Source organism: Pogona vitticeps, chromosome 2 (assembly GCF_051106095.1).
Source record: "Pogona vitticeps strain Pit_001003342236 chromosome 2, PviZW2.1, whole genome shotgun sequence".
Taxonomy (NCBI): domain Eukaryota; kingdom Metazoa; phylum Chordata; class Lepidosauria; order Squamata; family Agamidae; genus Pogona; species Pogona vitticeps.
This window is the reverse complement of record NC_135784.1, coordinates 195,490,341-195,514,262: the sequence shown is the minus strand read 5'-3', so window position 1 is coordinate 195,514,262 and position 23,922 is coordinate 195,490,341. Positions and strand designations below refer to the sequence as shown.

General features: G+C 42.4%; 1 protein-coding gene across 7 annotated transcripts; it reads left to right on the top strand.

Annotated features, from left to right (window-relative positions):
- Window positions 1-7,964: 7,964 nt before the first annotated feature.
- LOC110090998 (C-type lectin domain family 5 member A) lies at window positions 7,965-23,018 on the top strand. Of its 7 annotated transcripts, none has more exons than XM_072991844.2 (8): window positions 7,965-8,877; window positions 12,856-12,944; window positions 16,399-16,455; window positions 17,745-17,810; window positions 19,055-19,203; window positions 20,142-20,263; window positions 20,636-20,682; window positions 22,809-23,018. In XM_072991844.2, the coding sequence occupies exons 1-8, from the start codon at window positions 8,834-8,836 to the stop codon at window positions 22,829-22,831; spliced, it is 597 nt and encodes a 198-aa protein (XP_072847945.2). In that variant the 5' UTR covers window positions 7,965-8,833; the 3' UTR covers window positions 22,832-23,018. The 7 variants fall into 7 exon arrangements, 5 of the variants coding, with proteins under 5 accessions (XP_072847945.2, XP_072847944.2, XP_078240909.1 ...); XM_078384784.1 differs by lacking the exon at window positions 7,965-8,877 and adding an exon at window positions 9,148-9,345; XM_072991843.2 differs by lacking the exon at window positions 20,636-20,682.
- The last annotated feature ends 904 nt before the right edge of the window (window positions 23,019-23,922 follow it).

Here is a 23,922-nt window from a genome sequence, read left to right as displayed (position 1 = left end):
TCCCGCGGAACTGTCCATGACACTACTTTGTCTACTTTGTCAGACACTGGTTGAATCTTTCCTCCCTCTATTCGGAACCCCAAAAACTTGACCCCCTTCCTAGCTACTTTGCACTTGGAAGGATTAACTTTTAGCCCGGCTTTCTCGATTTCCCTCAAGACTCTCCTAAGGTGGTCAATGTGTTCCTCCCAAGTTTTGCTGTATATCAAAATATCGTCAATGTAAGCACCCGCGAAATCCTTTACCGGTTCCAACACACGGTCCATAAGCCTCTGGAAAGTCGCGGCTGCTCCATGTAGCCCAAAGGGCATTTTTTTAAAATGGAACAGCCCCTTGGGGGTGACAAAGGCGGTTTTCTCCTGGTCTTCCTTCCTTACTGGAATTTGCCAGTAACCTTTAGTGAGGTCCAGCGAGGTCAGGTAGACGGCCCCCCCCAGCCTCTCCAAGAGGTCATCCACTTTTGGCATGGGGTAGGCATCAAATTTAGAAATTTCGTTAAGGCGCCTGAAATCAATACATACCCTAACTTGCCCATCTGGCTTAGGAACTAGCACGGGGTAGCTTCGCCAAGGGCTGCGGGATGGTTCTATGATGCCTAATTTTTCCATCTCTGCTACCTCAGCATTGATAGTATCTCTCAAATGATAGGGCCAGGTCCTATCCCCCATTCTAGCAACCATCCCCGGGGGTGTATGAATTTCATGCTGAATGAGATTTGTCTCCCCGGGTATGCCTGAAAATACCGTTTCGAATTCTTTTTCCAACCTCCTCACATCTAGTTGTTGGGCCTCTTCCAAAATTTCATCAACCTCTAACCTTAGGTCTTTACTTAGGCACATACTTACTTCGGGACCGAATTCCTCTCCTACTTCCCCCCACAGGGCTTCCCTTTCCTTCCATTCCTTCAACAAATTGACGTGAAAAATCCCATTCTTTTTTGTCTTATCCGGCATGTATATTTCATAATCCACCGCTCCTACCTTCCTAACCACTTCGTAGGGACCTTGCCACGTGGCAAATAGTTTAGCTTGTTCGGAATGCATCAATAGCAAGACTTTTTGGCCTGGGTGGAATTCTCTAACTTTTACCCTTTGGTCATACCTTCTTTTTTGTCCCTCTTGGGCGTTTCCCAAATGATCTTTGGCAATACTTAGAACAGTCCTCAAATGGTCCCTCATTTCCATCACATGCTGTACCGTGATCTGAGCATCATCTTGGCCCTCTTCCCATTTTTCCCTCACCAAATCCAATATGCCTCTGGGATTCCATCCGTACATTAACTCGAAGGGAGAGAAGCCCGTAGATGCTTGTGGTACCTCCCTAATGGCGAACATTAAGGGTGCCACTAATACATGCCACCTTCTAGGTTTTTCCATAACCAGTTTCCTTAACATGCCTTTTAGCGTTTTATTAAAACGCTCCACTAAGCCATTGGTTTGTGGATGATAGACCGCGGTGTGAATAGGTTTGACTTCAAGTAAGCGCCACATCTCTTTCAGTGTAATACTCATAAAGTTGGTCCCTTGATCTGTTATGACTTCTTTAGGGAAGCCTAGTCTTGTAAATACCTGCATTAACTCTCGCGCGATTACCTTAGCCGTGGTGGACCTTAAGGGGATTGCCTCCGGGTATCGGGTGGCATAATCCACCAACACTAAAATGTGGGTATGACCTCCTGCTGATTTAACCAGAGGTCCTACTATGTCAAGGCCAATTCTTTGAAAAGGGTGATCCATGAGGGGCATTGGCATTAATTCAGCACCCTTTGCTGGGCGCTTTTGCGTTTTTTGACATTGTGGACAGGTGACACAATACTCTCTAACTTCCTTTTCCATCTCTGGCCACCAAAACCTTTGCCTAATTCGTGCTTTCATTTTTTCCTCTGCCAAATGCCCAGCTAGGGGTACGTCATGGGCCAGTTCCATTACCTTACTTCGCCATTTCAGGGGTACCACCAGCTTCTTCCCCCCGTCTCCCTCCACCCTATACAACAATCCCCTGTCCAACTCCCATCCCGTTTGCCCCTTCACCACAGTTCCCACCGGTTGAGCCGCTAGCAATGGTTCTTGAAGCGATGCATCGTCCTGTTGCATCAATCGCATCTGTTCCCGCGAGGCGCGCTGCAAAAAATCGGACTGGTCTTCAGCTTTCAACATTTCTCCCTGCAATCCCTCCTTGATCTTCCCCACATCTCTAGATCCGACCCAATCTCTTCCCAGCAGCATTTCCCTCGATAACCCCGGCACCACACCTATATTCATCCTTCGTTCTTCTGCCCCTACCCTCACAGTGGCCCATAATGTCTGATATTTCTTTACATCCCCATGTATGCAGCGAACAGTCAATCCCTCTTCTTTTTTCTGTCCCAAAAGGTCCCGTACTAACGTCTTGGCACATCCTGTGTCTATCAAAGCCTTTTTCTTGTCTCCATTCACCCAGGCTTCTACCTCCCACCTCTCTGATGAATCCACTTTAGGGGGGGAAGGTTTGTCATACAGCCCCACCCACGAACAGTCGGCCCCCGGGCAATTCCTCCTCACGTGACCAGGGACCCCACAGGCGAAGCAGACAGGGCGCCCCTCTTTGTTCTCGCGTACCCCTGCTCCGGGAGTGTAAATAGGGCGCCCGTCCTTGCCCTCTCTCCATCCCGTCCCAGGAGCATAAATCCGCTGATCCACAGTTACCGGGCGCACAGGTTTAGATCCAAAGGGTTCGAACATCTTCCCTTTGAATTTCTGCGTTCCGCTTGGCTCTACTGCTGACCGCGTGCTTGAATTAGAAAACGAAAGCGAAGCCTCTCCACCGCGTGGTTTGCCTTTCTCCGCCCAGGGGGTGTTGCCTTCTTTCGCTGCCTCCTCCGTCATACTATAATCCTCCAATAAGGAAATTGCTTTCTCCAGCGTCTTCGGGTTGTTTCGTTGAATCCAGTTTTTCGCGCCAGCTCCTAACGTCTGTACTAGTTGCTCCATAACAATCAAATCCACTACCCGCTCGCCGTCTTCTCCATTAGGTTTTAACCATCTCAACGCGTTTGCCCTCATCCGTTGCGCCACTGTGCGGGGGTGGGAACCCGGCTTCCATTTCAGATCTCTCAGTCTTTTCCGATACGTTTCTTCAGTCAAATTCAATGTTCGAAGTATAGCCCTCTTTACTGACTCATATTGGGAGGCCTCTTGTGTGCTCAAAGTATCCACCACTTCCTGCAACAGCCCCGTAAGGCATGGAATCAAAATAAGGGTCCATTGTTCTCTCGGCCACCCAGCTGCTACAGCCACTCTCTCAAAGGTATGCAAATAGGCCTCAGGATCATCAGAGCTTGTCATCTTTTGCATACGAATGGGGGCAGGCCCTGCTATCAAGCCCCCCCGTACTGCTGCCGCTGGTCTCTCCGTTCTCTCTTCCTCTGGCCCTTGCCGCCTTATCTGTCTCGCGATCAGCGTTTGTTGTTCAACCAGATTTTCTATTAACTTCGCCTGCCGGTCCATAGTCTCTTTTAGTCCCAGCCATTCTTCCTTTCCCGCCTTCGGTACCGCCCCCGCCCCGCGTTGGGCGCCAGTGTAAGAAGGTCCTTCTCCAGCGGGGGGGGCACTTGTGGTGAAGGCGGGAAACAGACACGGAGGCTCATCACGGGGTTCATTATTAAACACTTTATTGTAAACAGCTTCCAACTCTAAAGGATCAAACGGATCTTGCAACAACCGATCATTCAACAAATGGTACTTCTTAGGACGAACAGTAGGAACCGCGGTTTGTTCGCCTAGAAGGGAGCTGGCCCAAACTTCTCCCTGTCTGTCATCTGACGTAAAGGCGCGCTCCTCAGTGCACACACCGTGCCGCAGCAAGGGTGGCGGGCCCAATCTCCCTCTAAAGGTTTCTTCTGATATTCTGGCCCGGGCCGGATCACACGTCTCCCTCCCCCAGGATAGTTCAGGGGGAAAACTGAAACCTTCCATTCCAGGGGCTCAATACCTCTGCCTTTGGCTCCCAGGAATGGTGGATCCGGCAGTAGTCCCCCTCCGGTCATCAGATTAGGGAACCCCGATGTTGCTCCAGACGCTTGACTTGGGTCGAGAATGGGCTCAGTCTGGACCCCTCGGTGTCTTGGTCTGTTCACGTTTAAGTCTGTCCAAGTTCTAAAGTCCCGCGCGCCTCCTCCTTCTTTTATCTCCTCCCACATAATTAGATCCACCTCCTCCCCTCCTTCTTCCACAAGACACACCTCTTCAGCCCTCTCAGACACCACCTCTGTTTGGTCCAGTTCTATCAGCACCCCTTCCACACATCCGCCTTCCTCTACATCTTCCTTTTTAACGGAGGACGGCACACTCTCTCGATCACCTTCACACTGGTCCATACGTTTTGTGGATTTGTTAGCTATTCCCTTATGAGCATGTTTCTTCTGACCAGTTTATATCCCTCTACACCTTATGGAAGCTCCTGTTTATTTTTCTTGGGGTATCAGCTGTTCCTGCATTGGGTTGTAGTTTTCATTGTGGTGGGCTTGGTAGAACTTTTGGAATAAGGTGCACTAGCACTTCAATACAATGGTAGGATATTTCCACTGACATTAGTCAATGCTGCCTGTGGTCAGATATTCTCTGAGTCCTAGCATTTGGGGAAATGGGGAAAGGAACTGGATGGGGGCATTGAAGGCAAGGAAGGGAAGACCCTCAGTGGTTCCTAGACTGTGAAAGATACAGACCAACACTAGCTGTAGTGGTAGCATTACGAATTTCTTTTTGTTTTCTCTTTTCTTCTCATGGGCCTTCTGCCATGCAACCCTGTGTATGTACAAATGACTGATTTGAAATAAATCTCGCCATTTTCTGTAGGACGCATTCCCCAGTACAAGTGTGCAATGGGTGGTTGGGTACTGCATATAGGGCAAGCAGACCATTTTTAATACATCTTGCTTTGCATGGTGAAGTGCTCTACTTCACTACGTAAAGAATAATGGGGAAGACAAAGGTTTTCTGCCTTAGTTCAGCCATTTCATGATTGATTGATTGACTGACTGACTGACTGATTGTTGTTGTGGGTTTTTCGGGCTCTTTGGCTGTGTTCTGAAGATTGTGAAAAGAATGGTATGGTGGAAAGAATATCATTAGACTGAAGAACAAGACAAGGATGCTCCTTATCGTCACTATTGTTTACCTTGATAATTGAATTATTAGCAAGAGCAATTAGAGAACAAATTGAAACAGAAGGAATAGGGAACAAAGAAAAAATTAAAGTCAAATTATTTGCAGATGATACATTGTTAATGACTGAAAATCCAATAACATCTATAGAAAATATTAAAGTGCATTTAAAATATTTGAAGAAATAGCAGGATTAAGAGTAAATTGGAATAAATCAGAATTTATGTTAGCATACTGTTACAAAGAAGAGGGAAGGAACATGAAAGATAAATTTGAGGATACTGTATATTTTAAAATAGTGTTAGATTTGTTGTTGTTGTTTAGTCATTTAGTCATGTCCGACTCTTTGTGACCCCATGGAACAGAGCATGCTAGGCCCTCCTGTCTTCCACTGCCTCCCAGAGTTTGGTCAAATTCATGTTGGTAGCTTCGATGACATTGTCCAACCATCTCGTCCTCTGTCGTCCCCTTCTCCTCTTGCCTTCACACTTCTCTAACATCAGGGGCTTTTCCAGGGAGTCTTCTCTTTTCATGAAATGGCCAAAGTATTGGAGCCTCAGCTCCAGGATCTGTCCTTCCAGTGAGCACTCAGGGTTGATTTCCTTTAGAATGGATAGGTTTGTTCTCCTTGCAGTCCAGGGGACTCTCAAGAGCCTCCTCCAGCACCATAATTCAAAAGCATCAATTTTAGATATTTAGCGATAAATATTACTTGGAATTTGCAAGATATTGTAAAAATAATATTTGATAAAGTGAAAAAAACCAAATTAAGGGACAAATTAAAGAATATCAAAAGTTGAAATTATCATGGCTCAGAAGAATAGCCATAGTGAAAATGAAGATAATCCTTAAATTTTTATCGGTAAAGATAGATGATAAGGAACTAAAAGAATTGTAGAATCTGATTCATATGTACTATAATTAAAAGGCCAAAAATGAAGAAAAAGTTATGGTATTTATCTCAAAAGAAAAGAGGTTTGGATTTATTTATTATTTATTTATTTGATTTATATCCCGCCCATCTGGTCTGGTTACCAAACATTAAACTATATTATATAACTAATCAATTGAGGCAGATTGCAGAAATTATAATAAAAAGTAAAGAGATAATATGGAATGATTTGAATTTTTATAAAAATGACGAAAGGAAGGAAGTTGCAAAACATATGCTTTAAAATGTAGATAATCCATTTTTAAGCAACATGTTGCAAAGTTCAAAGAATTAAAGGAGAATATTGAGTCTGTTCTGTGTCTAAGTCGCACTGGCCATGTGACCACGGAATATTGTCTTCGGACAAAACGCTGGCTCTATGGCTTAGAAACGGGGATGAGCACCGCCCCCTAGAGTCGAACACGACTGGACAAAAAATTGTCAAGGGGAACCTTTACCTTTACCTTTACCTTATTGAGTCTAAAGATTTCTCTGTTGACTCATGTGGTGGAATTATGTAATTTTCCAGAGAATCTCAAGATATTAAACAATGTTTTGATAGAACAGGGAGTTATAAAAATTGAAGACTGGAGAAAGAAGATGTATAATATAGAGAGAATAAAAGAAGTGCTAGGAGAAGAAAGAATTATCTGGCTGAATGCAAAGCAGTTGGATAACTGGACTAATAAACTGGGGGGGGGAGAGAAAGGAGAATGTAGAGTGATGACTAAATTTGAATAAATTATTGAAAAAAGGAAGAAAATGGAAGATAATAAGCAAAGAAAAGGGCTAATAAGTGTAATATATAAGATGTTAGTAGACTATGAATATAAAATAACAGGTCTGAGAGACATATGACAAGGAGATATAGATAAAGAAATCAGTGGGGAGGTAAGGAAGAAGATGTAGGGGAGAAGAATAATGAAAAGTATGTCTGTTAGGGTAAAGGAAAACTGTTATAAGGTAATATGGAGATAGTGCTGAACACCAACGAAACTGAATACTGTATAATGAATAAAAATATATCATTCTACATCACTGGTTCTTAACCTTGGGTTACTCAGGAGTTTTGGACTGCAACTCCCAGAAGCCTTCACCACCAACTGTGCTGGCTGGGGTTTCTGGGAGTTGCAGTTCAAAAACATCCGAGTAACAAAGGTTAAGAACCACTGATACATGATGGAGATGTAAGAAAGAAAGGGGAACATATTTCCATATGTCGTGGACATACAGAGAGGGACAGAAGGATTAGAAAATTGTTTTAAATGAGATTAAGGAAATTATGGGGGTTGATATACAAATGTGCCCAATGTTAGTTTTGTTAAATATATTTGGAAGCATTCAATCAGAAGTGGGGAGGTGAAATGAAATTAATTACCTTTCTGTCAACAACAGCGAGATTGATATTTGCAAAGAACTGGAAGCATAATAATCATTTTAATATAGAGGATTGGTATAATGAAATGTGGAATTTGGCTATTAATGATAAATTATCATATGAATTGAAAGTTAGAAAAGGAATACTGAAAGAAAAATGTTTTAATGAGATTTGAAATACCTTTTAACACATGTATTTACTAAACAAAAAGGCTATGCTCTGACACAAGAATCGTTATAGTCCTGGAAAGAGATGGGGCACAAATGAAAATTTAAAATTGGGGGGGAAATCCTGAGGGTGATGGGTGACACTGTACACTTAAGTTATGAATGTACTGTATCATGTTTGATGTTTTTTGTTATTATGTAGTGTTTAAAGTTTAGTTTTTTTTGGTCAGGTTATTCTCATAAATACAAATTAAAATTAAAAAATAAGAAATTAAAGAGGTTTCAGAGAATCTATACACTCTTAGGAACAACAGAGTGAGTGAATCAGTGTTATCACAGGAGGAAAGCACTACAGGTATCTGGATTTGGAAACATGTTGCAATGAAATTCTGGTTTTAAAAAAATGAGATGTACCTAAACCGCTTAGACTGAGTATATGTCAACTCAGAACTAAGTCTCACTGAATCCAGTGGGATTTACTCCCAGGTAAGCTGGTATAGGATTTCAGGCTTCGTGCTACAATGTATAATATGGGATGTTGAAAGTAAATAAGTATTAGAATATTAATAGATAAATATTGTTTTTATTTATTTATTTTTAGTATTTATTTATCACCAGACTTTGGGCAAAGCACTTGTCTGAGTGGTTTGCGGTAAAAATAACCCATCAACCCAACATTTACACCCACAAAATCAAAGAAACAGAAGTAATTAAAAAAACAAATGATGGTTTTCAGCTAACACAAATATAAATTAACTCAAGAGAGGATGTTTTTAAACGCTTCTTGCAGAAGTATAGTCTTAAAAGTTGGGAAGGTGAGGGCCTGTTACATCTCTAACAGGAGTCCCTTCCACAAGGACGGGGCCACACCTAAGAAGGTGCGGTTCCAGTGGAAGTCTTCTTTGCCTCTCTCCATGTGGCAACCCAAGGGAGCAAGGCCTATGAGGATTAGGTGGTATGGCCAATGTTCTGAGGGAAAGGCGCTCTGACAAGTAGCAGGCCCCCAAATGTTTAAAGGTTAGAACCAAAACTTTGAACCTAGCCCAGAAAATACACAGGAGGAGCCAGCATCAGAGAGACGTGATCAAACTTGTTCATAGCCAAGACCAGGCTGGCTACCACATTCTACAGCTGCCTGCTGTAGCTTCCAGATCAGCTTCAAGGGCAGCCCCACATAAAGAGAGTTACAGCAGCTGATCTTTGGGATAGCCAGTGCATGAGCCAACATCATCAGAGACACACAGCCCTCTGTCGAGACAGGTAGGGGTGTTACTGGGCAATCAGCCTGTTGGTTAAAGCCGGACCTGGACTTGGAGACGTTAAGATGTATAAAATGATCCAAAAGAGAACCATTTCCATTTAGTTCTATAAATATACAATCTGCACGCTGAGGAAGTTCACACAAAGATGTGTAAGTCACAAACCTGCGCCTCCTTTAAGAGAGCTGGTGCTCAGTAGGAAAAAATTGAGAAAGAAGGTCTGTTTCATCACGCAGACGGTGATAAAAAAGAAAGCCAACGTCTTCCACATAAGGAGAAGGAGAAGCGTTGCCTGCCAGATCTTTGCAGTCGTCTGCTGAAAATGAGGGAAGGAAAAGAGAGCTAGAGGGGAAACCACCAAATATCCACATTGCAAGGAAGGGTTTTGTATACAGCAGAGAAACCGAACTTCTACACAGTCATCCCGATAAGTAACATTTGTTTCTTGTTTCTTTCTCTGTTTAAAAGTGTGAGTATATTTCCATCAAATGGAATGATGATGACTCTTTGGGAGGGGGGGGTGTTGAGATGAACTGTGAAAATATTTCCAATCAGAGCTCAACTTCATTCAGAATTCTAATGGCTTTCTTTTACAAATGCCAGCTCTCTACCCTGAAATGAGGAATTCTTCTATATTTCTCAAGTAAATTCTTACTTCTTAAGTAAAAGGGGGGAAATTGCTGCTTTTATTGAATACATCAAAATAAATAAAAAACACAGGTAAATGTGGAGCAGGGATGTGTGAAAAAAATTTTAAGCCTCCAACTTCTCTCACCAGCTGCCTGTTTTGACACCCTGTTTTTATGTTGGCCTTTTCCCCCCTGTCTGACTGATGACTTCCCTCATTTTTAACAAAAGTTTCAGTATCTCAAGAAGGACTGCAGCTGTAATTCTCACTACCATTTTGTTGAGCTGTAGTATGAACTAACAATATAGGACTAAAAGCATGTTCTTGTTCCAGTCTCTTTCTCTCCTTTAAGCATGGAAATTTTCTGGCAGAGAAGGGAGGTGAACACTTATGATGTACTAAATGGTCCTTGTAGCAATAATTGTCTGAACAACTCTGAAACTTTTGAAAGAAACCTTTTGAAATATACAAATGATAAAACTCTTCAGAATCAGAGGCAGGATCCCTCAAAAACATGCATTTTGGACAGCTTTGGAGAGCCACGCACCAGCTATGTACCAGCTATTCTCTGAAGAGTCACAGGTCTCTTCAGAGAACAGTATGACAGTGGCTGTGGGATTACATGCTTCCTCATTCCTTTGTGGTCTGCTCTCTGAAGTTGTGTGGTTTTGTCTTGGAGGAACATTAGGCATCTTCACCTTGTGACTGTGTTATTGTTCTTGGCCCAATTTCCCACTCAGTTGTTTAGCAAGGGTTTTGTGCAGACGGTGGTTTTTTGTGTAAGATCTGCAAGCCACACACTGCTTCTTCTGTTTAGAACACAAGGTACCCATCATTCCTTGTTAATGTCAATACAGCTTTATAATTCCAATAAATTGAAATAGGAATTACAAAAACAAAAGTGTGATATGATATCTAAGCAAGCAAATGTATATGCTGTCTCAGAGATATCCCTTTACTTTTGGGGTTGGGGGCAGTTCTGTGGGCATCTTCTCCTCCGTTAGCTTCAACAGCCCAACTATTATTAAGCATACAGAAGGCACAGAAGAGTCTAAGGGCCAACTAAACTGAAGTGTCTAAGGACTAAAGTGTACATTACAGATACCATATCATCAGAAGGTTAACTTCTTTAGCATTTCAGAGAGGCGATTTAGGCAGGTGCTCATAACTGAGAGATCATACTTGCAAACCAAGCTTGTTCTTATTCCCAATGAAGAATCACAAAGCAAGCCAATTTGCAAATTACGGGAGGTGTGAAACGCTCATGCTGTGACAATGAGATATGTTTAGCATTTAATGAAATTGTTCTTTTAATGTTGGGTTATCTGCATAGTTTGACATCAGAGTCAGAGATTTATAAAAATCCATGCATGAGTATTGAAAAGTGTTAATATATTAAAAGTGTCATTTTATACATGGAAAAATATGATACAGTGGTGCCCCGCTAGACGCTTACCCCACTAAACAACGAAATTGCTTGATGATGACTTTTTTTTGCGATCGCTATAACGATCACAAAACAATATTTCTAATGGGATTTTTTCACTGGATGTGGAATAGGTCCATGCTTTGCGAACCGTTTGTTCGCGATGTGACGGTTTTTACAACATCGCAAAATGGCTTCCCGCTGTTTTCCGACACATGCTTCGGAAGACAACAATTAAAAACAGCTGATCGGCGCTCAGAAAATGGCTTCCCTATGGAGGATCTTCGCTGGACAATGAGGTAATTTTCCTATTGGAACGCATTAACCAGTTTTCAATGCATTCCAATGGGATTTTTTTCCCCGCATGACAGTGATTTCGCTGTACAGCGATTTTAATGGAATGGATTAACATCATGTGGGGCACCACTGTACATACATTTTCTAGAGATGTTTTTCCCAACCTTGGGTAATCCAGGTGTTCTTGGACTAAAATTCCCCACCATCTATATTGCTTGAGATTTCTGGGAGTTGCAGTCCAGGAACACCTAGGTTACCCAAGGTTGGGAACCATTGCTCTAGAGAATTCTTAATGATATCTAAGCTGAGTTGGAATCACTAAATGTTTGGAGAAAAATATGTATCATATTTTTCCGTGTATAAAACAACACCTTTTCCTTAAATAATTAGACAGAAAAATGAGGGTCGTTTTATAGACAGAAGGCAACCACTTCCCCTGCCTTTTGTGAAGCCACAGGGCTTAGCAAAAAGGAAGGGAAGGCTCCCTTCAGGTAAAGCAGCCGTGAAAGGGCTGCACAATTGCGGCTCTTTGATCCTGAAGCCCTTTCATGACTGCTTTACCCACTTCCTAAGCCCTGCTTAGGATCAAAATTTTCTAATTTGGGGGTTAGAACAGAGTGGCTCGTCTTATACATTGGGTCGTCTTATAAATGGAAAATTACAGTATGCTGCAGTCCTTTTGTAATTTCACCATTTTGTAAAGTATTATATACTATAATGAAATCTAACTCCACCAGAACTATGGAATATGCTGGGTTGTGTGTATGGAAGTACACAATCTTCACCTTCTTCTAACCTCTTAGCAGGTGGAACTCCTAATCTGTTGAGGGAGCAGAGATGAGCCCCTTTTTTTGGTCATCCTTGCTGAAGTTTACTCACGTTTAACTGCTTTTTCTTCCATCTGAGTTGGGTTCATAGTGTAGCCCTTCTACAGTTTGAAAATGGCATCAATGTTCTTTTAAAAGCTGCACCAGTATTGTATGTATGCATACATATAATAAAAACACACTGGCTAGTACAGGGAGGCTTCCCAGCTACTGATAACACTGGATTGAGGATAATAGATTGCTCACCCACTCAGCGTGTAGTGAAAATGGAGCCACTGAAGATGTTCCTCCACCCAAACAAGAACAATCTAGCTGTTCAGCCAGTGCTGGGACACTTCCTGGCTACCTCAACTCTGATTGGCTAGTGAGGGTTTTCTTGCCAGACAGACAGCTCCAGCGACTCAATTTTTGCTGGAGGTCAAGTGGAAGAGAGGCAGGCCCAACCCCGCTGTAGTCAGTAGCTGGGAAGCTTCCCAGCTTTGGTGGGTCCATGGCTGTTCCATATGTTCTGTAATGTGAGGGACTGCATTAAAACAGGGCATGTGCTTGATGTGGTTTTGCACCTCTTTACAGATAACCTGCTATAAAGTACTTACTACAGGTGTCTATGATATGTAGTTCCTGCCTGAGTGAAAGGCAGCCATGACTAACTAATTGATTTCAAAAGAAATTGATTTAAGTACAACTATCTCAACTAAGTTCAGGCTGGTCTATTAAAAGCTTAGCTGCTGTTACACACTGTGCAACCTGCTTTGATGATTGCCATTCGGTGCCTTTGAAACTCTACTGAATTTCTTTCAGATTAGCTGCCATGGGCTGGCAACACGTGGTTCCTGGAGTGACGCTTTTGTTGGTTAAAATTATGGGAACATCTCTATTTTTTGTCTTCAGTGAGTACGCAGCAGTTTATTGTCTCCTTGTTGGTTTGATATTGAAGATCAATGGTCCCCCCCATCCCTTATGTTTGTGTGTATTATATTTAGGAGGGATAGCTTTGAAATATAGATTTTTCCCCCTTTCTTTTGTCTAGTTGGCATATAACAGCATGTATCATGCCCCTAGTTGTGCTGGCTCATAGTAAACCATTTGTAACCTCTATGTTTCCTGTACCTAAACAAACAGGACTCTCAACAACAGTAAAACACACCTGGTTGTTAGATACTGCCTCTTCTGAATACTTCAACGTGTTTTTCACATCTCTGATAGTTCTTGAATTGGGGAAACATACTTGGCAGAGTGGTAGTAGAAAATGTGGGTTTTCTCTGCAGCGAATGATTGAAAGTTTCCACAAGTACTTTCAAAATTCTATTTTTTCTTTTTTTAAGAAAAAAGTTCCTTCCCCCCAAACTTTTTTTTTTGCAAAAGCTTATTTATTTATTTTTGCCACTAGCCAATTCTGTGGCAAATTTTGAAAAGCCTACCTTTACTTTCTGAAAAGGAAGAGCTTTCTCATACATGTTTTTCTTTGTCTGGAACAGATCCATTTTATCGCTTAAAAGATACATGACTTTTAAAATACTTCTTTTTAACATAGGAAAGAAACTGAGCATGTTTACATAAATAGTCTATAGTGGTTGCCCAAACGTCTTGCCTGTCCCATACATAGGGAGAGGGAGAGAGAAAGCAGGCACAAAGATGAAGGAGAGGGAGCAGGAAAGAGTGGATATGTGTGAATTAGGCCATCCCCAGCTGGGGCCAAACTATGGGACACAATGCCTGTCTAGTTGCACCCTGAGATGTGGTTAACCAATGAAAAAAGCAGCCAGGTTCTGGGATTTTTCTTGCTTGGTATCAGGCAAAAACAAAAGAAAAAGAACAATAAAAAGGCAAAAACATCTTAAAAACTATTATATTTTTGTGTAAGCTTTCATGGACCTTCCTAGCCCACTTCATCAGACATAAGAGGTGGAAAACAGGGATTAACACTTGCTTGATGTCTCTCTGTGAATTGTAGTGAGCCCAAGAGCATATCCTGTAGAGCAGTGGTTCTGCAACTACTACCAGAAACCCTGCAACTACCAGAAACCCTGGCCAGCACAAGTGGTGGTGAAGGCTTCTGGGAATTGCAGTCCAAGAGCACCTGGGTTACCCAAGGTTGGCATCCACTGCAGTAGACCATCTTGACTGCTGTCGCTGGTGTCATCAACATTCAGACAAGCCTTTGCTATGTAAAGCTTGGCATCTTTTTTCTGGATGGCAATGCAGGCATGATAATGCAAGGCAACGTCAAGTGTTTTGAACTGTGAGCCCAGAAGCAATACCCCATATTAATAAACCAGAGGGCTTTATTTTGAAGGATCAAATAATTACTTCTACCCCAGTTCTTCAAACAGGGAACTGAAGGTCAGATCACATGTTAAGCAGGGTGTATATTTCCTCCTCGCACAAGATTTTCACTCCAGGCATGGGAATCTTGCAAAACAATGTGCCTGAGAAATCAGATGTGGAAATGGAACAGTGCGTATAAACTCACAAACACAAGCTATTTGCCAAATGTGGATCTAGACAAAGCCTTGGTAGCCTGTTCCTCAAAAAGCAGCTTTTGTCCACTGCTTGTTAATGGAATAAACTGAAGCTGTGCTTACACTGGCAATTTGAATCAAGTTCTGTTCAGATTGGTAAAGAAATCACATTCAGGTCACATGATATTTATACTAGTGGCTGCACTGAGACACACTGAATGGAAATCAATATATTTCTGGTGATTTAAACCAGTTTTTGCATCTACACTGCTCAAATCCACCCATTTCTTTCTTTTTTAGGAACACTCTATTAAAGATTTTGATTTGATTTTTTCAAAAAGTGATACATCAGTAAATTGAGTATCTAGGACAGTGATGGCGATCCTATGGCATGCGTGCCACAGCTGGCACGCAGAGCCCTCTCTGTAGGCACCCGAGCCATAAGTCACCAGTTCGCTACCCCCGGCAGCCAAACCTGAGGAGGCAGCTGCAGTGCTAGTGCCCCGACAGGCAGCGGGCCAGGATCCGGAGCAGCTGGTGCTGGTGGCGGTGGGTCGGCCGAGCTATAGGCAGTGGAGGGGTTGAGCACCTCCGTGCCCAGGATTCCCTCTTCTGGCTCTGCCACTTCTGTTGCTGCTGCCACTCACCGCCCACTGTTCCCTCCCCCCAAGTTTGGGCACCCAGGCTCAAAAATGTTCACCATCACTGATCTAGGAGATGACACCTGGTGTCCTAAAAGTCACTAGAAACCATAGGGAAAACACTGGAGAGGTGACTCCAGCTGATTAACGATGAAAAAAATAAGAAGGGAGGCTTTCCGCTGCCTTGCAGGGCGATGCTCCTGGTGCATGAACGGTCTTTAGGACCAGGCGCACCCACTCTGCACCCACTGTGTGTCCACTGGTCTTCTGCTGCTCTGCCAGCTCCTTCATTGGGCAAGCGGCGAGAACAGGGTAGATGGTTGTAATGCTGAACGTATTGATGAAGTGATGCAGTGATAAACATTTTAAGAAAAAAAATTAAAAGCAAAAACAATGGTGCCTTTGCCACCCAAAATCCACAGAGGCACAAATGAAAATGGCAGCAACATTCACTTCCACAAAATTGCATTGAATTGAATCGATTTTAGAAGCAACGTATTTTAAAAAGCCCCCGTCGGCAGTTGAAAAAAAAACCTCACTTTGCAGCCCATATACAGTGGTGCCCCGCATAGCAAGGTTAATCCGTTCCGGATTAACCTTCGCTATGTGAAATCTTCGCTAAGCGGGAAGTAAAAAGCCATTGGAACGCATTAAACTTCATTTAATGCGTTCCAAATCGGCCCTAAACTTCCCACTTAGAGAAGTTTCCTGGCCCCGGGCAGCCATTTTCGCGCCCTCGGCAAGCGAGGGGAGGGCGCAAAAACACCGCGCGGGGCCATTTCGGGTCATCCGGCGCCCATTTTGGAGCCGCCAAACGCGGCTCCAAAATGGCCGCCGGACTCCCCAATCGTCGCAATGCGAGTGCGGCGATTGGGTGCTCCGTATAGCGATCCCGAAAAAGGGGATCACTATACGGATTCGTCGTTATACGGTGCACTCGCTAAGCGAGGCACCACTGTAAATAAATTTCAACTTTGCATTGTGTGACTGATAAAATGTAAATCAATTTAAATGATGCAGAATTACGGTTGTTCTTACCAGTGTGACTGCAGCCAATTTGGCTCTGAAGAACAGAGGTCTGTTTACTTAAAGCTGTGAGAACTGGGAACTCTTTGGTTCTTATTTGTTCTTGCCTGTTGCCTGTCTCAGCTGAAATGTGAGCCTCTTAACTGTATAAAGCATTTTTGGTGCAATGTTAAGAAACGTTCATCAAACATGACTCATAACGCTCTTGTTTTCAGTTCCACACATCTTCCCCAGAGGGAACATCAGTTTTGCTTATGAAGAGAATCGAACAGGTAACTTTATAGTAGCAATTGAGAGATCTACGAGGTTGATGAATTCATAATAGTTGGGTGAATGGGCTTGGGTTTCTGCTGAATGGATCTTGTCATAGCATCAACCTGAGATTTGTCTTCTCTTCTCTTTTTTTGATAAAAAATTTAGTGTGTCAAAAAGTACATCAATTTTTTAATTAACAAAACATTTCTGCTTCAGACATGTTCATCTATACCATTAAACTTGCCCTGATTTTCTCTCACTCTCATTTGACTTTATGACAATCAATATTGTCACATAGTCAGGTATGATTGATTGCACTGTGGTATCATATAATCCACTGTGTGCTCACTGATTGGCTAGGCTCACTCACGTTACTAAAGCAGGAAATGCTGTCTCATTTGCCATTTTATATATCATACTGTTACCCGGTCTGATAAGCTATGCAGTATTGTGATAAATTATCCTGCTCATCTGTGATCCCTGACTGGTTGAAATAAAATAAAGTTTCAGTCAATAAGAATACATTCTGGAAAACAAAAAAATATTGAAAGTGGTATTTGACTTAGTACAATTTATTTATTTATTTAAGTGACTCGTATGCCGCCTGCACTCTCCAAGAATTCCACAATTGAAGGAAAGACAAATACTTGTAGAATCAAAGAGTCTAAACTCCAGACTAAAGTTTCAAAAGGTAAAGGTAAAGGTTCCCCTTGACAATTTTTTGTCCAGTCGTGTTCGACTCTAGGAGGCGGTGCTCATCCCCGTTTCCAAGCCATAAAGTCAGCGTTTTTGTCCGAAGACAATCTTCCGTGGTCACATGGCCAGTGCGACTTAGACATGGAACGCTGTTACCTTCCCACCGAGGTGGTCCCTATTTATCTACTTGCATTTGCATGCTTTCGAACCACTAGGTTGGAAATAGCTGGGACAAAGTGATGGGAGCTCACTCCGTTGCGTGGATTTGATCTTACGACTGCTGGTCTTCTGACCCTGCAGCACAGGCTTCTGCGGTTTAGCCCGCAGTGCCACCACGTCCCTCTAGACTAAAGTTTATTGCCTTGTAAGTCTGTTGAAGTCAATGACTAGATAGCTAATTTCTTTGGAGAATAAGTGTGATTACTTTGGCCTGGATTCAGCCTAAGGAAATGCTTCAGGAATTTCCCATCAGAATTGTTCAACTCCCAAATAGAAGCTACGGGAAGATTCAACACAGTTGAAAACCATGCATGTTTTATGTGTAGTTTTGTTGTGGTCTGTGAAGCCTTTCAAGGTTTATAACAAGAGGTTGACATATACTGTTTTCCAGAACTACAAACTACTCAAAGCTTGCCTGAAGCTACGACTACTTTTCCTGCAGCAAGCACAATAAAAGGTGATTTTCACACTAATTTTTATTTGCTGTTACAGGGTTGGAGAACAGAAATTAGAGTTGTTCAAAATCTGGTTCCTTGTGAGAAAAAAAACCACTAGAGGTTCATGATGATTTTCATAATGAACAGTTAGATTAGAATTCTGTTTGCGAAACACAAGGGATGATGGCACCCCACATTTGCTTCTCCGATTTCTGGCTTGCACTTATGCAAGCTGGAGACCAACCCATTGGTTTCAACGGGGCTTTCCATAAGGGCAAGGACATGGTGGATTTCCTCTTGGGCAAACAGCAGCCAGAGAGGAACTATGCTGGCAAGAGACCATTCCATGTGCTTTCCAGAACAGCATATGGGACTTCGTTTGTAAATGGACAAGTTATGGTTGGGAGAATGGAGAAAAGGGCAAAAGGAGGCAGAGATCAATGTTCTGGCATGTAGACAATATTCCATAATATGTGGTTCTTCTGTATATATGTCAGTGTCAGTAGACAGGATCAAGACCCACTATCTTGGGGCAGCTTCTCCTCCTACTCCATGATCAGGAACACCTCTGAACTGTCTGTTCGTGCCTTCTGGGTGACAAGCATAGGGAAAGGGGCCACCCCCACTGGATTCCTCTCCATCCCAGGGCATCCGATGGATCCCTTCTCTGGCCTCCTTGAAAGCATTCATTGAGAAAAGGATGGAAAGACCTGCTATCACATGACTAGAATATGAATGGCACATGATTGTCCGAGGCAAGTAAGGTTCCCAGAGGGGTTGAAGAGGCAATATAGATGCAGCTGTATGCATGGAGAATCACTTTTGAATGAGCATGGAATTCATAGAAGTTGTGCTTACAGGCAGAGGTGTGACACTCTTTTAACAAATATTTCTGGTTATTATGAGCTATAGAAATGCAGTAACACCTACACAGCATTACACAATATATCTTAGGTGGACCTTTGAGCCTTACTCTAAATATCATCTGCACCTACCCCACTCTCCTGCCCATCCCTCCCCTCCAATATGGAGGTTATCCCTCCAACCACACTGGAAGTGTGTATCTGGTCTTGACATCTCACAAGATCAGGAATCTGAGGCTATAAGCCATAGCCCAACCTCAAGGTGGAGGGAAGCACCTAAACTCAAAATATGAACATGCATATGGGGTCAAAAGCTCTCCTAACGACAGCGACCCACCTGCCATTATCATGGTCCTCATTAAAGCTGAATCCCTTACATGTTCCTTTGTCTCCTTCCGCAGCTAAGATTCCTCCCAAGGCCCCCAGGTGGGAAGGATATGAGGGGAGTGATTACTGGTTTTCAGAAGACATGGCCAGCTGGCTCAACAGCCGAACCACGTGCAAAATTTGGAATTCAGAACTCGTGATCATCAATGACAGAAAGGAACTGGTAGGACTGGGGCTCCTTGGATGGAAAAAGATTTCCCATTGGCTTGTTCACTTTTAATGAAAAAAGATTGTATCTGCATGTGCTTTTAAATCAGCATAATTTGGGAGAAGGTTTCATATAAGGGCAATATATTTCCTGGTCTCCCTGAATCACATCTCTGTAATATTAACAGGTTTCCGTTTCCAGTGATAGGCCATCTCTAATCTACAATGGCTTTGTGTATTTCATCAGTGGTCCCCAACCTTGGGCCTCCAGATGTTCTTGGACTTCAACTCCCAGAAATCCTGGCCAGCAGAGGTGGTGGTGAAGACTTCTGGTAGTTGTAGTCCAAGAACATCTGGAGGCCCAAGGTTGGGGACCACTGTATTACATGACCATGTAACAAACAAAAAAAGAACCTGGCCCTTGCAGTCTAATGAAAAACACATAAGGAATGTAGCACACACTCCCCCGGCTGGGAGAAAGGGACATTGCTCTGTCTCCCCAAACATGTCGACTGCCTCTGACATGTTTGGTGTTTTCAAGACCCTTATATGCTCTGGTCCATGGGGTCACGAAGAATCAGACATGACTTAACGACTAAATAACAACAAACAAACAAATGGGCACATGGGTAAATGTCACAGATGGATTGTGGCTAGTACTGAAGCACTGACAGGTTTTAAGCATGTTACACTGTTTGTCACTTTTAAGGATGGCTGGGGGCATAGAACTTATTTCTTTGTCATCTTTATTTAAGAGCAAGAAGTGAAAACTCTTTCGGGACAATCCAATGTTTTTAGCACTTCCCTCTTCTATAGTTTGATCTACACATCCCATCATGATAAGAACTGTAGGAGAGTCTTCTTTTCTTCTGGGCATTCTGGGACGGGTAGATTTTTCATTGCCTTCCAACAGGATCTTGATTTATCATATTTATTTTTATCTGGTTTTGCCAGGAGTTTATTTCTAACAAAACAAGGATGGCTGATTATTTCATTGGACTGACATATATGGAGCCTGAAGAACAACAGCCAGCAAGATGGCAGTGGAATGATGGTCGTGAACTCGAGAGGAGCCTGTAAGTCTTATGTTCTCTTTCACCCCTCTTGCTGTAAGCAGACAATTTCTACTTTGTATCAATTTCTATCTTATTCTGTCCCAATTTATGAATATGCAAAATTGTTTTTAAAATCTGCACATAAATAAGTGTGTGTGTGTGTGTGTGTGTGTGTGTGTGTGTGTGTGCCTATTGAATATGTTTTCTCAAACATATATGCATTGATAAATTTATCTCAAAGTGCACAATTCTGAAATATTTTTATCAAGTTTGGAGAAGTAGAAATTTCGAACAATAAGCATGTTTTCAGCTTTGGTCTGGAAGGTGCAGTTGAATGGCGTATTATTCAGGAATTCACAGTGATCAGATTTTTTCATGTATCCCTGTTCTTAGTGCTGATGGGTGCACCATATCCAACACATGGCAATCTCTCCTACTGGGTATGAAAGATTTGAAATGTGACACTTTATTCTGCCTTTAAAGGGCTGGATTCCAAGAAGGACAGATGTGTCTCTTGTGCATTTAGCAGTTGCACTGAAGGAAGGGATTTCAAGAACATGAAGTTACTAAACGCCCGTGCGACCAATTAGACCAGCATTCCCTCTTCTGTATTAATGGGAAATGTCTCTTCTTGAAGATGTTCCACAGAGGTTACAACATTTAAACCATTTGTGGATTGCAGACCCATACACCCATTATTAGTAGGGTAATTGAAGGTTTCTTTTGTATTAAAAGTAATAGCTAAAGAGGTCTAGTTTTTAGAAGAGGATCACTGTACAAAAATGAACTGCCACAAGCATGCACTGAATTTAGGGCCAGTCAAACTGTGATTCAAATCTATTGAGCCATTAGATATTTGCTCTCCACTGGAGTTAAAGAGTCAGAAGTTTTAAAATGCTCACCAACTTCTGAGCTACTTTTCCCTTTCAAGGCAAATCAACATTACAGATGCTACTAGCAATTGTATTTGTCCGTATCCCAAACCAGGTCTTTTCCGACTGCTTATGTTGATTAAAATAAATTGGGTTGTGGTTTTTTTTTCTGGCGTATACATACAGTACATTCCAAATACACTTCAAATAAAGTATTTCTACCCATTTGCCCCTCTCTAATACTCAATTGCATTGGCGTGAATTAAAATTGAATGTATCAACCTTGAAACTATTTTCTGCACAGCAAAACAAGCAGACACTTTCCGTATTGCCAATGTCAGGGCCAGTGCTGTCTCAAGCAACAGGATGAATGGGCTGCCAACCCCACCTCTCCCATCCACGTGGTCCCTCCTGCTCTCTGTGAACTGATTCACCAGCAAGCAGCTGTCAGAGGTGGCATCTGGATACCACTGTTGTGGTGCCTTTGTTCCTGCTCCATTGGGGGATTTGGTGCTGGCACCAGTGTGCACCTCCCTCTCAATGAGCAGGGCACAGGGTGGTGTCTCCTCCTCAACCTCCTTCTTTATACACATGGCCAGGTGTGGTTTTGGTGTGGTGGCCAAATCAAGATGGCCTCCTTTCCGACAAAGAAGGAATTTATTAAGAAGATTTTGGAATTAGCAGAGATGGATATTTTGACAGATACACTAAATGACAGACTGGATAATAATAAATGGGTACCTCTTTATACCTGGACGAAATCTACATCAACTTAAGTAGAATAGATTAGATTAATACTATGTTAGAGAGTATAAGATAAGATTAAATGAATGGAACGTATTGTAATAAATTACTCTGGCTGCAATGGATAGAAAAATAGAAAAAAATACAATACTTTTTTTTAAAAAAAACAAGATGGCCTCTAGTGCATAGGGACCATTGAGGTATATAGCACAAGAGCTGTTGAGGTATCTAGTTTCAGGACTCTATCCTCTTTCACATTTGGTCACTATAAGAATATCTCCCTGTGCTTGCCTACAACTTTGACATTTTGTAGTATTTGAAAAAGGAACTAAGTCTCCCTAGGAAGGTTTGTACCAGAGGCACCAAACGTTTCTTCTTGGACTAAAGCTCACAAAAATCCATAGCCAGCCTCACAAGAGCTTGGCACATGAGGTGGACCTGTTAAAATGGAGACCCCCTGAAGCCACAGTAACAGCAACCTTGATTTTGTGGAGCATTATTTCTGGGGGATAAAAGATGGAAAGAAACAGAGAGATGGAAGGAAAAAGAGAAAAGAAGAAAAATACAGTAAATGGATGAAACAGTGAGTCTCCTGTTCTAACTGGAGCAAAATATGTGCTCTGCTGTCAAAAAATGGAAGACTACTGCTTTGGGGCGTTCTCAACCAGTGTAGGGTTCAACAACTGGCAGCCATTAGACCAAATCCAGCCCTGTCAGTAGTGTGATCTGATTATCCCAATGGCCAACTGGAGAGACAGAATAGGAATTAGAAACTGACAATTGGCCATTTTGAGTGGGTTTGATCCACCCACCTCAACAGTCCTCCCCTCCATCAGCATAGCTCTCTAGCAAAACTAGTTGCTGATCAGGGCCTTAACCCATGATTGTTTGTTCTTCTTGTGCTTATCTTGGTCTTCTTAATTGCTCTGTTGCTTTCTATTATTTCACAGGTTTTCTATGGGACCATATGTAAAAGGAAGAGATTGTGCAACAATCAGAGCAGGAAAAGGGAGTCCAGTATCTTGTTATGAGAAACATCACTGGATCTGTGAGAAAAACAACAGATAAAATTTTGGTGCAGAAGAATCTAATGGAGTGACCTGATGGCGTAGGAGAGAAAACTGTTCTTTGATGAATAAAAATGCTGTTTTCTAACATGACCATCATTGTCATCATTGTCAGCTTTTCATGATTATAATTGTTGCTGTGTTTGCACAACATTACATTATCCATAACCCTTTACAGTAGGGGAGGCACTTCTCTCCTCTCAAAGATCTTACAATTGAATAATTTTTCACATGAGATGAAACACAAAATACTACATTCTATGAGAGATGTATAAGGAGCAAGCCAAAAACAGGCTCACTAGACACACCAGCTACTAGGAATCTGGAAGAGGGTAATGCACTGTTTACATAAGTTCCTCAGCTTCCTTTCACCTACAACAGACTAATCTTGAGGGGCAAATCCTTGAGTCTAATCCCTTCTTCCTATGGTTGCTTCAGGGACCAAATACAGGTTAATTATTGTCTCTAAAACCATTTATTTATTGCTGTATTTACAGTTCATTCTCAAAGTGACTCGGCAAGCTTCATGGCCAAGAAGGGTGTCACCGGGTCTCCCTTGTCCCAGTCCAGCATACTAACCATGACACCACACTGAATAGTGTCGGTGATGGACTTAGTGCCAAAGGGACACAATGGCTGAAATCCTGTTTGTTTGTTTGTTTGTTTGTTTAACTTATATGCCACCCACTCTACCCAAAAGTCTCTGGGCGGCTTACAACATTTAAAATACAATAAAAAGTCAAAATAATTAAAATGCAATTAAATATATACTCTAAAAATTGCCATCGGACCCACAGCTGATATTATTTCAATTAAAAGTCTTCTGGAACAGGAAGGTTTTGACCTGGCGCCGAAATGTCATCAGTGTCGGTGCCAGATGAATCTCAGTCGGGAGGGCATTCGAAAAGGCCCTTTGTCTACAAGCTGTCCCTCTTACCTCCTTGAGGGATGGCTCTTTCAAAAGGGCCCCCTGGCTAGATCTTAACTGCTGGGTAGG

What these genes read in the sequence shown, in the direction of transcription:
- LOC110090998 (XM_072991843.2), top strand. Translation starts at nt 8,834, where the DNA reads ATGAGCCAACATCATCAGAGACACACAGCCCTCTGTCGAGACAG. An exon ending in ATCTCTATTTTTTGTCTTCA is followed by an intron (nt 12,945 to 16,398) that starts GTGAGTACGCAG and finishes TCTTGTTTTCAG; the next exon opens with TTCCACACATCTTCCCCAGA. An exon ending in TGCAGCAAGCACAATAAAAG is followed by an intron (nt 17,811 to 19,054) that starts GTGATTTTCACA and finishes CTCCTTCCGCAG; the next exon opens with CTAAGATTCCTCCCAAGGCC.